Here is a 14,718-nt window from a genome sequence, read left to right as displayed (position 1 = left end):
TTACATGTATAAATTAACTACAACAACACGCCACCAATCAAGAGGTGGCAGCCATTGGATTATTTTAATACTACTAACAGTTTCATTATTATGTGGTACATCAATATCACAATCATTAAACCAAGCAGAATGTATGTACATTGTTAACAAATAAAATAAATAAATAAATATTCAGAGAGAAATAAAAAGTGTTGTAAACTTCACAGCAGTGTATTTTAATCATTCTTTTTTTATTTATTTTGTAAATATACAGCTGATTCTGTCACATTCATATTACAGTATGTAGTGCATTAAATAGAGGAGAAGATAGATATAAAGATTTGTTCTAACTATTATTACTATAACTATTTATTTCTTTAAAAAAGACAATATGGCATAGCAATCATACCATCATTGATATGCCAAACACCTCAGTACTTTACGTGTTTATACAACACTTCAGATGAACAATACCATCTCACTCAAATGTATGTACATTATGATATAATATGATATGATTGATATGGTATGCAACAATAACATCAAATTAATGTAATATTAATGGTTCTTTCTTTCTTTTAGTATATTTGCGGGTTTAGGTGCTTATGTTAATTGGGGAACACCAACTTTACAATCATTAGATCTTCCCGAATTGAATACATTTAAACTCGTTCAAAGTGTTGGTCGACAAGTAACCAATCCATCTATCAATATTCTGGAATACCTCAAACCCCTCAAATCATTGCAAAATATATACATTGAGAATGACCCAACCATCACCTATGTGCCTCCAGACTTTACCGATTTCCCCAGGTTGAGTTTGTTCTCTTTGAATAGTCCGGGCTTGACTTCTCTTCCTTCGACACTTTTAAACAATTCGGCAGTGTCCATTCTTCACATCTATTCGCCAGTCCAATCGATGATCATTGGTCCCACACTCTACCTTCCTCAACTATCTTCTTTGAGAATCACTGTAAATTGCACTGGCCCATCACATTCCATCAATATCACATCTAAATCATTTCCTATGTTAATGTCACTGTAAGAATAGTAGTAGGAGTAGTTCTTTTTAAAAAAGCAAAATAATATTTATTTATTAATTAATTAATTTATTTATTTATTTATTTATTTATTTATTTTGTTGTATAGTGATTTATATACAGCTGAAAATGCAAACATTACAATCCATCATAATTTAAATCGTCAATTCTCCATGTATGTTTAAATTAACAGTACGAGACGATTCAATTCATTTTTCTTACTAATATATATATAAATATATTTTTAGAATTTGTTTGGGTATGAGTTTGTGGAATCCTGGTCAATGTAATTTACGTATTGGCAATCCATCCGTTATTACAACTTTGTATGTATAAATATGATGTACATATACTACTTTTGATTGATACTAATTTATATTTATTTATTTGTTTTTAATGATAGAGCATTAGCAGGACCTAATTCAACATTTTGGCCTGCTCCTATTACAAGTACTACCTATCCAATTCTATTCCACCTAGTATTAGAGAATATGGGGTTAACCAATTTCCCAATTGTCGGATCCTATCCACCTTTGTTGTCAATTTTGTAAGCAAGCATTTTGTAAACAAAAAAGAATATTATTAAATGGCTGACTAATATATTTTATTTAATAGAAATCTAAGATATAATCGACTTTTATCTATTCCATTTATACCACAAAGTTTGAGGCAATTAGATTTGGATGGTAACGATTTAACTACATTGGATTTGGCAATGATTGGGTCTCATACTGGATTGGAAGTTTTGAGGGTCTCAAACAACACACTTTTCGTTGGACCAATCACAGATGCCTATTGTGCACATGAACTTAATGTTCTTTATACTCTTGTCGATTCATTACCAGATTGTTTTTGGTGCTACATCAATGCATCTTTTGTCGGACCTTATGTCCAAACCTCTTTAACATTCCCATCTAAATTTTATTGTAATGGTATGTAAAATTATTATATATAACCTTTTTATTTATTTATTAATTAATTAATTATTTTATTTTAAATTTTTTAGTTACAATTGATAATGCTGATAATATTATAACAAATAATGGAAAGTATATGTTGACAGGTCAAAATTTAGGATTCGGTAATGAAGAAGGAAATGTAAACTATACACTTTCAAAAGTAGTTGCAAATAGTAAACTAGAGGTTGCTTTTAAAGTTTTATCAATGATTCCAACCAATTTTACATTGAATTTGGTTCCATATGACACTGAACCACAAAAACAGATTACAGTTGTCGAGGGTGGTGTTGAGATAGTTTCTTTATCCCTCCAAACATTCATTAATGGAACCTCTAACGCTGTAACGTTTATTTTCTTAAAGGTCACCTTTAATGGGTATTTCCTTCATTATGGACAGGTTGACTCTCGCAACTGCAGCTTTTTCATTTATTTCCCACCAGACCAACAGATGTGCGTCATGAATGATTTGACAATCGGGTCTCACAGCATCACCTTTTTCAACGATCATTACAGCACATCAAGAAAGTTTGACGTGTCACCTTATCCAGTACTCAATTCGATCAGACCGTTGCCTACAACGATTGGATCAATGATTACATTGTCTGGTAATTTTGGACCCTCTCAAACAAACATTACCGTTAAATTCAAAAGTGACAATTCAGTCGTTTCAATATGCACAATTGCATCGTTTACACCGTCGACTATTGTCTGTCAAGTTGCATCACCGTTGATAGATCAAATAGAAGTGGCTGTTTCAGATGGTATTAATACTGGGTCATTACTAGTCACCAACCAATACATTTGTCAACAATCAACTGATTATTGTCATGGTAATGGTCTGTGTAATACTGTCGGTCAATGTGATTGTAATAGTAATGGCTATTATAATAATTGTTCAAAACCATATCCAATCATTTCATCTGGTAGTTATAATGCAACCAACAACAAAATGGTTACTATTAATGGTGATTTTGGACCTAATATCGACTCGATTGAAATCATATCAATTAAAATTAATAATACTTTGGATTGTACTGTATATATAAAATCACAAACATTAATCACTTGTGATTTGGAGAAAACACCAAACTATGGATTATCATCGGTACAAGTACAACTTGATTCTTTGAATACAAGTGCAAAGAATGTTTTATATCTTAGACAACCCGATAATGGAGGTAATAATGGTTTAACAACAACTGCTACAACCACTTCTGGAGGATCAACACCAGACACACCACAACAATTATGTGAAAAACAAACATCAAATTGTTATGGTCATGGTGTTTGTGATGTAAACGGAAAATGTCAATGTGAAGATAACTATAATCCAGATGATGAATGTTTTACAAAGTGTATGTTTTATTTAAAAAAAACAAATTAATTTAATTAATTATTAATTTAAAGTAATAATAATTAATCAATTATTTTTTATTATTTATTTAGTTATAAATACAACGATTACACCAAATACAACATCACCAACAGTATCATTTGATATTGATGGAATTGATTTCCAATTTGAAGTGGTATCAGTTCAAGAATTGGATTGTGATAGTAATATTATTAAAGAATTATTTATTTCAAATTATACTTGGATTGTGAATGCATCAACCAATAATATTACAACTATTGTTGATTATCAATTAAATACAACCCTTCCATCATCCTCCTCTTCAACAGACATTAATAGTATCCTCTTCCAATCAGTTAGTGTACTATCAACGATATCATTCTCTTCAAAACCTAGAGACATTCAATTTGGAGATCAAAAACTTCACATCAACCCAAATTCCATAAAGTTGGCAATTAATATTACAAATTGGCAATATTCATCCAACTTGGCAACACTCAGAGTTGTATTTAGAACAATCATCATCAACAATCAAACAGTTGAATATGATTGTAATGAAAAAGAGGTTGATGCATTATCATATGATTCATTGTCATCATTGCAATACCTCAGAGTGATCAAAGATGATATTCAATTCAATGGTAGATTTATTGATGTTGCATTGTCAAATGGTCGACCAACCTATTCACAAACACAACTCATATCATTGACACAACCAAGTAGCAATGAGGATGAATCGATTGCATTGATTGGTATCAACTTGCCACAATGTCAATCATGTGTTCTCGATCCTGATTTCTCACCATTATTAATCGACAAGAGTAATGACAGTGGATGTGACAGTAAATCAAATAACTGGAGAATCATAGTTGGTGTGGTAGTTGGTGGATTTGGCGCCATAGCCATTACAGCAGCAGCAATCATCGCCATCAAAAAGACACAAGCCAAGATCAGAATCAACCAAAAAATGCAAATGAAACTTCAAGAAATGAATTAGATCTAATTCAGGTATTGACATCACAGATATACCCTTTTAAACGAATCTACTTACTTATTTATTTCTACATTTATTTTGTTTTTTATTTTTTGTGAAAGAAGAAGATATTTATCTCGCGTCAAGATAAGGATACTTATATTTCTACCAAAAGGTGAAGCGTACCAAAATAGAGGGATGGGGAGGCAACAACTTGTATTTTGTTTTAAGTTTGTAAAAAGAAGATATCGCCCAACAACAAGATATTGTTGCTGAGATATTTAGATACCGTAACGGACAACAAGATACGATCCCAGTGGTATCGTGGATAATTTTTAAAAGATCTTCGAAAACATTTATTTTTTTATAATACCCCAGATTATTTTTTGAACAGCTCTCATATGGCTTCGTTTTTTATTCATTATAAGATACACAGTCTCTCTCAAAGTAGAGAATGAATAATCTTTTCCTCACTACAAGAGGAGTTGTATATTTATTATTATGTATTATTCTGTCTTTTCATTCTTGTAAAATAGTTTCATCACAATCATTATTACCTCAACAAGAACGTATGTTTATACTTTATTAAATACATTTTTAAAATTGTTATTAATACCCACTTATCTAATTTAAACTTAAAAGTTGATTCAGCAATATTCCTAATCAGGTATGTATTAAAAGATTAGTTTGAGATATTCCGGTACTTTGAGATTTACTAACATTTTGATTCAAAAAAAAAAATAAGACAATATGGAGCATCAGCACCTCAAAATCAATCGCTTTGTCAAACATCATTCTTTGCATGTAATGATGAGTATGGAGATGGATTATCCCATATAACACATGTGTAAGACAACAAGAATGACCTAAATAATTATTTATGACATAATTAATTCCTCTTCTTTCTTTTTTTTTTTTTTTTTTTTTTTTAATATATACTTTTTTAGTATGTTTAATATTATAAATTTATATAATTATAATTATGTAGGAGACCCAGATCCCAACATGAAATCACTCTACCTTCCTCGTTTGATATCACTTCGAATTGAGCCGAATACATTTGTCGTTACCAACTATTCATTGAATATATTAGATTTGATTCAAGATTTGAATACCCCGACTACGATTACTATTTCAAATGATCCATCGGTTGTATCGGTGCCACCAAACTTTTCCTTTCCGTTAGTGGTAGATTTTGCATTGTCTAGATGTCCAAATCTAACGACTCTTCCACCGACGTTTCTCAACAATTCCCAATCGTTGTTTTTGCTGTTTATAAACACACCGATTCAATCAATGACCATTGACCATACCTATTACCTTCCAAAACTTGCTTCTTTTGTCTTTGAATTGAATGGTACTGATGATGGATCCCACTTTATCAACATTACATCAAACTCATTTCCAAAATTAACCACTGCGTAAGTTAAGGCCAGAGTTGTCATCGAGTTGGTTTTTAATAATTAAATTAATTTGTTAAACTAATAATTATTCTTTTAATAGTAAATTCCTGACGATCCAAAATTCCAAAAACACCATTCATCACAATATGCCGTATATATATCTTTTTAATCAAACTACTTTGTATGATGTTTGTTCCTCCAATTGCAATTTAAATTATTATTAATATCTTTTTTTTTTTTTTTTAAAAAAAAAATAGACATTGTACAGGTAAAATTGACTCGGCCCCAGGACAATGTAATTTGAATATTGGATATCCATATTTATTATCATCATTGTAGGTATACAACAAATTAATTAATTCATAATAATCAACTGTTATTAAATTGTTTTACCTATTTTTTTAGATCAGTGGCAGGACCTTTATCAACTGTAACACCTTTTCCAATTACCAGTTCACAGTATCCAGTCCTTGAAACGATTGTATTGAGGAGCATGGGATTGTCATCATTTCCAATAGTTGGAGCTTTTCCTCCTAAATTGTTTCTTTTGTAAGAGAGTCTCCAAAGATCAAAAACACAAGTCCACATCCATTCTCTAATCACTCATTGTATTTTCAATTTATTATTATTATTATTTTAGAAATTTGGGATACAATAATCTTGTATCTATACCATCGATCTCTTTGTCACTGAAACAATTGATTTTGGATGGAAATCAATTTACCACTTTTGATGCAAACATGATATCCGGACACCCAGGACTAGATTCATTAAATGTAGCCAACAACCTAGATTTCACAGGACCCATCACCGATATCTATTGTGCACATGTCCTCAATGTAGCTGGTACAAGTGTCAGCTCGTTACCAGATTGCTATTGGTGTTACAAAAATGTTACCAACTTTCCTTTTAATTATATCACGACAAGTTTACCCTATCCTCCAGGCAAAGTTTGTAATGGTATGTATGAAAACAAACAATTTAATTAATTCATTTATATTTATTAACCTTTTATTTCTTTCCTTTTTAGTTTTAATTAATAATTCTAGTAATATTGTAACTAACAATGGACAATATGTATTGACTGGCCAAAACATTGGGTGGGGATCAAGCAAGTCAAATTACACTTTGACAAAAGGGGTTCCAAACAAAATACTTAATGCCAATTTTATTAATCCACCATTGGTCCCAACCAACGTCACCTTGGATATGAGCACATATTCAGGTGCCCCAATAACACAAATTACATTGGTCGAGGGTGGTATCACAATTGGTCAACTCAATCTGCTACCCTCAAACACTAGTTATGCAGCAATGTTAACCTTTAATGCTACATTTAATACATATTTTGAACACACTGTCATGGTTGACAATCAAGAGTGCGCCGCACTGTCTTATGATAGTATAGAAAAGAGGTTTGAGTGCAAAATCGCCACACTCACCTCTGGAAATCATAATGTATCAATGTCAAATGACTATTACTTTACTGCAAAGTTTTTCCAATTCGATGCACCCTATCCAAAGATTTATTCGATCAGTCCCCTCCCTGCTCAAGTTGGAGAGACTATCGAAATAAAAGGGTATTGGCCAATAGTGTCGTCATTGTTATGGAACGTATTTTTATACCAACAGGACCATGCCAGTGTACCAAGTTGTTCGTTATTTTCAGTTGCAACCAATATCATTTATTGTCAACTTATGACAGCATTGGGAAATGAAACAATAGAAGTTGTTGTGACAGATACTATTTATTCTGGATCGTTTATGATAACACCTGAATATATCTGTCAACAATCAACCAGTAATTGCCATGGTAATGGTCTGTGTAATACTACAGGTCAATGCGTTTGTAACAGTAATGCATTTTACAATGACTGTTCAAAACCATATCCAATCATTTCATCTGGTAGTTATAATGTAAATAATACTAAATTGGTCAGTTTGTATGGTGATTTTGGACCTTTTGGACAATCAAACTTATCAATTAAAATTAATAATACTTTGGATTGTGCTGTAGTTAATGCAACATCACAATGGTTAATTACTTGTTTGTTGGAACAAACACCAAATTATGGATTATCATCGGTTCAATTACAACTTGATTCTTTGAATACCAGTGCAAAGAATATTTTAAATCTACGTAGACCTGGAAATGGAGGATCAACAACTACTACCACCACCTCTGGAGGGTCAACAGACACACCACAACAACAATGTGAAAAACAAACATCAAATTGTTATGGTCATGGTGTTTGTGATGTAAACGGAATATGTCAATGTGACCAAGACTATAATCCTGATGATGAATGTTTTACAAAGTGTATGTAATTAAATAATAATTAATTATCAATTATTTATATTAATTAATTATTTAATTTATTTTTATTAATTAATTTATTTATATTATTTAGTTATAAATACAACGATTACACAAAATACAACCTCACCAACAGTATCATTTGATATTGATGGAATTGATTTCCAATTTGAAGTTGCATCAATTCAAGAATTGGATTTTGATAGTAATATTGTTAAAGAATTATTTATTTCAAACTATACTTGGATTGTGAATGCATCAACCAATAATATTACAACTATTGTTGATTATCAATTAAATACAACCCTTTCATCATCCTCTTCACCATCATCAGACATCAACTCAATACTTTTCCAATCAGTCAGTGTACTGTCAACAATATCATTCTCAACACAATCAAGAGATATTCAATTTGGAGATCAACAACTTCACATCAATCCAAATTCCATAAAGTTGGCTGTCAACGTAACAAATTGGCAATACTCATCGAATTTAGCAACACTCAGAGTTGTATTTAGAACTGTCATTATCAACAACCAAACAATCCAATATGATTGCAATGAAAAAGAGATTGATGCAATATCATATGATTCATTGTCATCACTGCAATACCTCAGAGTGATCAAAGATGATATTCAATTCAATGGTAGATTTATTGATGTTGCATTGTCTGATGGTCGACCAACCTATTCACAAACACAACTCATATCATTGACACAATCAAGTAGCAGTAATGAACAATCGATTGCATTGATTGGTATCAATCTACCACAATGTCAATCATGTATTCTCGATCCTGATTTCTCACCATTATTAATCGACAAGAGTAATGATGGTGGATGTGACAGTAAATCAAATACCTGGAGAATCATAGTTGGTGTTGTAGTTGGAGTTGTTGGAGCCGTAGCCATCACAGCAGCAGCAATTATCACCATGAAAAAGACACAGGCCAGGATCAGAATGAACAACCAAATGAAAATGAAACTTCAAGCAATGAATTAATTAGGCAATTAAATTAAATTTGGGCATTGACCCTACATATGATTCTAAATCAAACCATCCCAATTATTTCTATTATTCAGATTCAATTTAAAGGTCTGATGGAAAAGATTTTTCCATCAACGATTTTTTCAAAAGATCTAGAAAAATTATTTTTATCTTAATGAGCTTCACCAAAAGAGAGGAAGTTAACCTTTGTAAATTTTATCTACCTTCATTATAAGATACATTGTCTCAAAGTAGAGAATGAATAATCTTTTCCTCACTACGAGAGGAGTTGTATTTTTATTATTATTTATTATTCTGTCTTTCCATACTTGTAAAATAGTCTCATCACAACCATTATTACCACAACTAGAACGTATGCTAATGTTTAAAACAACATCATAGAATCATGTGTAAAAATTATTAATATCTATCTCTTTTATATAACCTCAAAGTTAACTCAGCAATTTTCCTTATCAGGTATTTATTTTAAATATTCCATGATATGATTCTCTTGGATGTTGATTTATCTTGATTTTAGATTGCTAACCTTTTGATTATTTAATAAAAAAAAGACAATACGGAGTAGCAGCAGCACCACAAGATCAAACACTTTGTCAAGCAACTACATACTTTCTCTGTAATGATAATGATGGAGATGGAGTATCTCATATAACCCATGTGTAAGATAGATTTAATATTTAAAGATAATTTTTATTTTTTATTATTAATCATTCTTCTCTAGCCTATTTACAAATAATATAAATTATGCTTCTGTCGGAGAGCCAGACCCCAACATGAGATCACTTTACCTTCCTCAATTGATCGTACTTCAAATTAGCTTAAATTCTTTGATGGTGGCCAACATATCAATGAATATATTCGAGTTGATCAAAGATTTGAATACCCTGACTACACTTTCCTTTTATTCAGACCCAACCATTGCCATAGTGCCACCAAACTTTACCTTTCCATTACTGGGAACTATAACATTAGAGAATTGTCCAAATCTATCTAATCTACCACCCACATTTCTAAACAATTCCCAATCGTTGTTTTTGATGTTTATTTTTACACCAATCCGATCAATGACCATTGACCATACCTATTACCTTCCAGCTCTTTCTTCTTTTAGCATTGATTTGGATGGTCGTGATGGATCTCATTTTATCAACATTACATCACACTCTTTTCCAAAACTAACAATTGCGTAAGTGTAACCATTATATCCAAATTAAAAATTCATATTTATTTATTAATTATTATTTTTTGCATATTAAAATGATAATAATAGTACATTTAGGACAATACAAAATTCTAAAAACACCATTTATCATAATATGGGAGGACCCACTTATACTAATCCTCACACTTCAGTGTATGTATTAACATGAAATGAATATTGAATTAGTTATTAATTAATATATTTTTAGACATTGTGGAGGGAAAGTAGAAAATAATCCAGGACAATGTAATTTGAATATTGGGTATCCAGAAAAAATATTATACTTGTATGTTGAACCAAAAAAATATTATCTTTTTAAATCTCTTTTTGTTTTTAAACATTTAATTTTTTTAGAACAGTAACAGGACCTCTATCATCGGTGTCACCTTATCCCATTACCAGTTTGGCGTATCCAATCCTCGAAAGAATTGTTTTGAGGTACATGGGATTATCATCATTTCCATTGGTTGGAACTTATCCTCCTAAATTACAACATTTGTAAGCTGACCATGGTGGTAATCTCGCTTTAAAACTCATAACTAACAAATTGTTTATATTATTTTAGAAATTTAGGATACAATAATCTTGGGTCAATATCATCAATTCCGTCATCATTAACATTATTGATTTTGGAAGGAAATCAATTCATTAGTATTGATTCAACTCTGATATCCGGACACCCAGGACTAGATTTATTAAATATGGCCTACAATCCAGATTTTACAGGACCCATTACCGATATCTATTGTGCACATATCCTCAATGTAGTTGGCACAAGTGTCAGCTCGTTACCAGATTGTTATTGGTGTTACAAGAATGTTTCTGGGGGTTATTATATCGTTACAAGTTTACCTGAACCTGTAAACTTTTTTTGTGATCGTATGTAAATACCAACCAACAAAATACTTTATTGGAATTCTTAAAGATTACTAACTTACCCTTTTTTTCATTGATAGTTAAAATTTATAATTCTAGTAATATTGTAACTAATAATGGACAGTATGTATTGACTGGCCAAAACATTGGGTGGGGATCAAGCAAGTCAAATTACACTTTGACAAAAGTGGTTCCAAACAAAGTGCTTAATGCCACGTTTATCAATCCACCATTGATCCCAACCAATGTAACTTTGGAAATGAGTAGTTATATAGGTGCACCAAAAACTCAAATTACATTGTTTGAAGGTGGTATCACAATTGGCAAACTTTATCTTCAATCGTCAAACACTAGTCTCCAAGCAAATCTATCCATCTATGTCACCATTAATCCAAATCTTGTACACACTGTCCAATTTGACAATCAAAATTGCTCGAATCTTTATGATGTCGTTGTAAAGAGATTTGAGTGTAAAATCACTGGTATCCAGACTGGAGTTCATATTGTAACCGTGTCAAATGACTATTACACTAGATCAAAAAATTTTGAATTTGATGCGCCCTATCCAAAGATTTATTCAATCAGTCCCCTCCCTGCTCAAGTTGGTACGTTTGTCCAAATACAAGGGTATTATGGGCCACTCCTGGGAATGGCTGTAAGCTTCTACAAGGATAATGGCCAAACTAGCGTACCCAGTTGTAACCAGAACCTACTTTTAAGACCATCTCCATCAATCATATCATGTTATCTTATGACAGCATTGACAAATGAAACCGTGGATGTCGTTGTAGCTGATACAGATGGTACTTATTCTGGATCTTTTTTGGTCTCACTTGAATATATCTGTCAACAATCAACTGATAATTGCCATGGTAATGGTCAGTGTAATACTACGGGTCAATGTGTATGTAATAGTAATGGCTACTATAATGATTGTTCAAAACCATATCCAATCATTTCATCTGGTAGCTATGATGTAAATAATACTAAATTAGTTAGTTTGTATGGTGATTTTGGACCTTATGGACAATCAAACTTATCAATTAAAATTAATAATACTTTGGATTGTACTGTAAATTTAAAATCACAAACATTAATTACTTGTGATTTGGAGAAAACACCAAATTATGGATTATCATCAGTTCAATTACAACTTGATTCTTTGGATGCAAATGTTAAGAATATTTTATATCTGCGTAGACCAAGTAATGGTGGTAATAATGGTACAACTACCACAGCTTCATCAACAACAACAACCACCACTTCAACGTCTGGAGGTACAACACCAGACACACCACAACAACAATGTGAAAAACAAACATCACATTGCTACGGTCATGGTATTTGTAATGTAAACGGAATATGTCAATGTGACAAAGACTATAATCAAGCTGATAATTGTTTTACAAAGTGTATGTTATTATTAAAATTATTATTATTATTTGTTTTATTTAATTGTTTATTAATACTTATTATTTAGTTATAAATACAACGATTACACCAAATACAACCTCACCAACAGTATCATTTGATATTGATGGAATTGATTTCCAATTTGAAGTGGTATCTATTCAAGAATTGGATTTTGATAGTAATATTGTTAAAGAATTATTTATTTCAAATTATACTTGGATTGTGAATGCATCAACCAATAATATTACAACTATTGTTGATTATCAATTAAATACAACCCTTTCATCCATTCCACTTACCAACTCTTCAACAGACATTAATAGTATCCTATTCCAATCAGTAAAGGTACTATCAACGATATCATTCTCAACACAATCAAGAGATATTCAATTTGGAGATCAACAACTTCACATCAATGCCAACTCGATTAAACTATCAGTCAATGTTACAAATTGGCAATACTCATCCAACTTGGCAACACTCAGAGTTGTATTTAGAACCATCATCATCAACAACCAAACAGTTGAATACGATTGCAATGAAAAAGAGATTGATCCACTGTCATATGATTCATTGTCATCATTGCAATACCTCAGAGTGATCAAAGATGATATTCAATTCAATGGTAGATTTATTGATGTTGCATTGTCTGATGGTCGACCAACCTATTCACAAACACAACTCATTTCATTGACACAATCAACCAGTAATGAAGATGAATCGATTGCATTGATTGGTATCAACTTACCACAATGTCAATCATGTGTCCTCGATCCTGATTTCTCACCATTATTAATCGAAAAGCAAAGTGAATGTGACAGTAAATCAAATACATGGAGAATCATTGTTGGTGTGGTAGTTGGTGGCGTTGGTGCCATAGCCATTGCAACTGCATCACTAGTCTATTACAAAAAGATACAATTATCTAAAACAACAAATAAACAGATGAAGATGAAGCTAGAGAAATTTAGCACATCTTGAGCACATTTTTTGATAAATAAACAAATAATGGAAAGAATAATAATAAAATACACATACTCTTGAGGTGTTGAACTCGTTTATCATCACCACATGGTATCCCCTTTGAAAAAAAACAAAAATTCTTTTACTTGCTTCAGGCTTACAATGATAAATGCATTTGTCTGAAGGATGACCATTCTCATAACACAAGTGATGGCCATCGGCCACTCATTCTACACTCATTTCACTTTATATTAGTAGTAGTACAATGTCATCCTCAATCAACAAGTAGTAAAGAAATCAACTTCTAAGAATTAATGTTCTCTTTTAGAGAGAACTGTGTCATGTAATCTTACCACAGAGAGACATATCTCATCTCTCTCAAATAACCTCCTCTCGAGTAACAAAGAAAGACAAGAGAGAATATATATGCCATACAACGAATCGCTTGTGTTTGAAAGATTCTACCAATCTATCATCCGCACCTTACATGGCAGGATCCAAAACAGGGGGTGTTGTAATGCAATGGTCGGACCCGTCATTTTTTGACCCTATAGGGTCGCACTTGGCGGAGTGTAGCTAGAGGACATTTTTGTGGTTTTTTCGTTTATAAAGAAAGGATCCTTTCTTTATAATACACCACACTCTATTTGCAAATAGCAGAGATAATTAATTAATTAATTCTCAACAGATAAAAGATAAAGGATAAGGAATGGGACCAAGCCCTGGTATGATGTTTGGCATCTTTTTCGGTGTCTTTGCATTTTTTGTCATTTTAGTGGTACTTTGTGTGGTTATTGGTAACAGAAATGCAAAGAAAAATGCTAGTGCTATTCGTAACCAAGCATCGGAAAGAAACCAAGTTAAACTACAGACAATGACTCCCTCAACAGTGACATCGCCGCCACCACCACCAATGAATTATTCCTACTGGCCTTCACAACAACAACAACAGCAGCCACAACCATTCTATGGAGTCGGCCAACAATATTCATATTCTCCTCGGCCTCATCCTCCTCATTCTCCATATCAGCAGCATCCACAAACAATTGAATATATGCCTTCTCCATCACAGTCGGCTCTTCCTCCTCTTCATCACAATATCCAAGTTAATTTGCAAAAAGAAAGTGATCGCCAACAACAACAACAACAACAACCTAGTGTCACAAATGAAAAGACAAATAATAATTTGGAAGAGGTTGATGATGATTAATTAGTTAACAACACCACAATGT

At 32.0% G+C, this 14,718-nt stretch overlaps 4 protein-coding genes across 4 annotated transcripts; all 4 read left to right on the top strand.

Annotated features, from left to right (window-relative positions):
• Positions 1–4: 4 nt before the first annotated feature.
• DFA_09621 (uncharacterized protein) lies at positions 5–4,329 on the top strand (the record flags this gene model as incomplete). Its single annotated transcript, XM_004352223.1, has 10 exons — positions 5–131; positions 254–278; positions 366–467; positions 562–1,020; positions 1,129–1,194; positions 1,268–1,345; positions 1,423–1,566; positions 1,635–1,951; positions 2,026–3,333; positions 3,425–4,329. The coding sequence occupies 10 exons, from the start codon at positions 5–7 to the stop codon at positions 4,327–4,329; spliced, it is 3,531 nt and encodes a 1,176-aa protein (XP_004352275.1).
• Positions 4,330–4,759: 430 nt separating this feature from the next.
• DFA_09620 (uncharacterized protein) lies at positions 4,760–9,027 on the top strand (the record flags this gene model as incomplete). Its single annotated transcript, XM_004352222.1, has 10 exons — positions 4,760–4,874; positions 4,948–4,972; positions 5,051–5,152; positions 5,253–5,726; positions 5,966–6,043; positions 6,114–6,189; positions 6,267–6,316; positions 6,349–6,668; positions 6,739–8,028; positions 8,120–9,027. 10 exons carry the CDS (start codon positions 4,760–4,762, stop codon positions 9,025–9,027), a joined length of 3,438 nt encoding a protein of 1,145 aa, XP_004352274.1.
• A 243-nt stretch (positions 9,028–9,270) lies between these two features.
• DFA_09619 (uncharacterized protein) lies at positions 9,271–13,504 on the top strand (the record flags this gene model as incomplete). The annotated part of the gene is made up of 8 exons (XM_004352221.1): positions 9,271–9,395; positions 9,585–9,692; positions 9,755–10,219; positions 10,443–10,520; positions 10,589–10,732; positions 10,800–11,117; positions 11,210–12,522; positions 12,591–13,504. The coding sequence occupies 8 exons, from the start codon at positions 9,271–9,273 to the stop codon at positions 13,502–13,504; spliced, it is 3,465 nt and encodes a 1,154-aa protein (XP_004352273.1).
• Positions 13,505–14,195: 691 nt separating this feature from the next.
• DFA_09618 (uncharacterized protein) lies at positions 14,196–14,696 on the top strand (the record flags this gene model as incomplete). The annotated part of the gene is made up of 2 exons (XM_004352220.1): positions 14,196–14,211; positions 14,263–14,696. 2 exons carry the CDS (start codon positions 14,196–14,198, stop codon positions 14,694–14,696), a joined length of 450 nt encoding a protein of 149 aa, XP_004352272.1.
• Between the last annotated feature and the right edge of the window lie 22 nt (positions 14,697–14,718).

This window comes from Cavenderia fasciculata (assembly GCF_000203815.1).
Source record: "Cavenderia fasciculata unplaced genomic scaffold Scf_EU5ZYIE01EUG8B-5, whole genome shotgun sequence".
In the NCBI taxonomy this organism is placed as follows: domain Eukaryota; phylum Evosea; class Eumycetozoa; order Acytosteliales; family Cavenderiaceae; genus Cavenderia; species Cavenderia fasciculata.
This window is presented reverse-complemented; position numbering and strand designations above follow the sequence as displayed.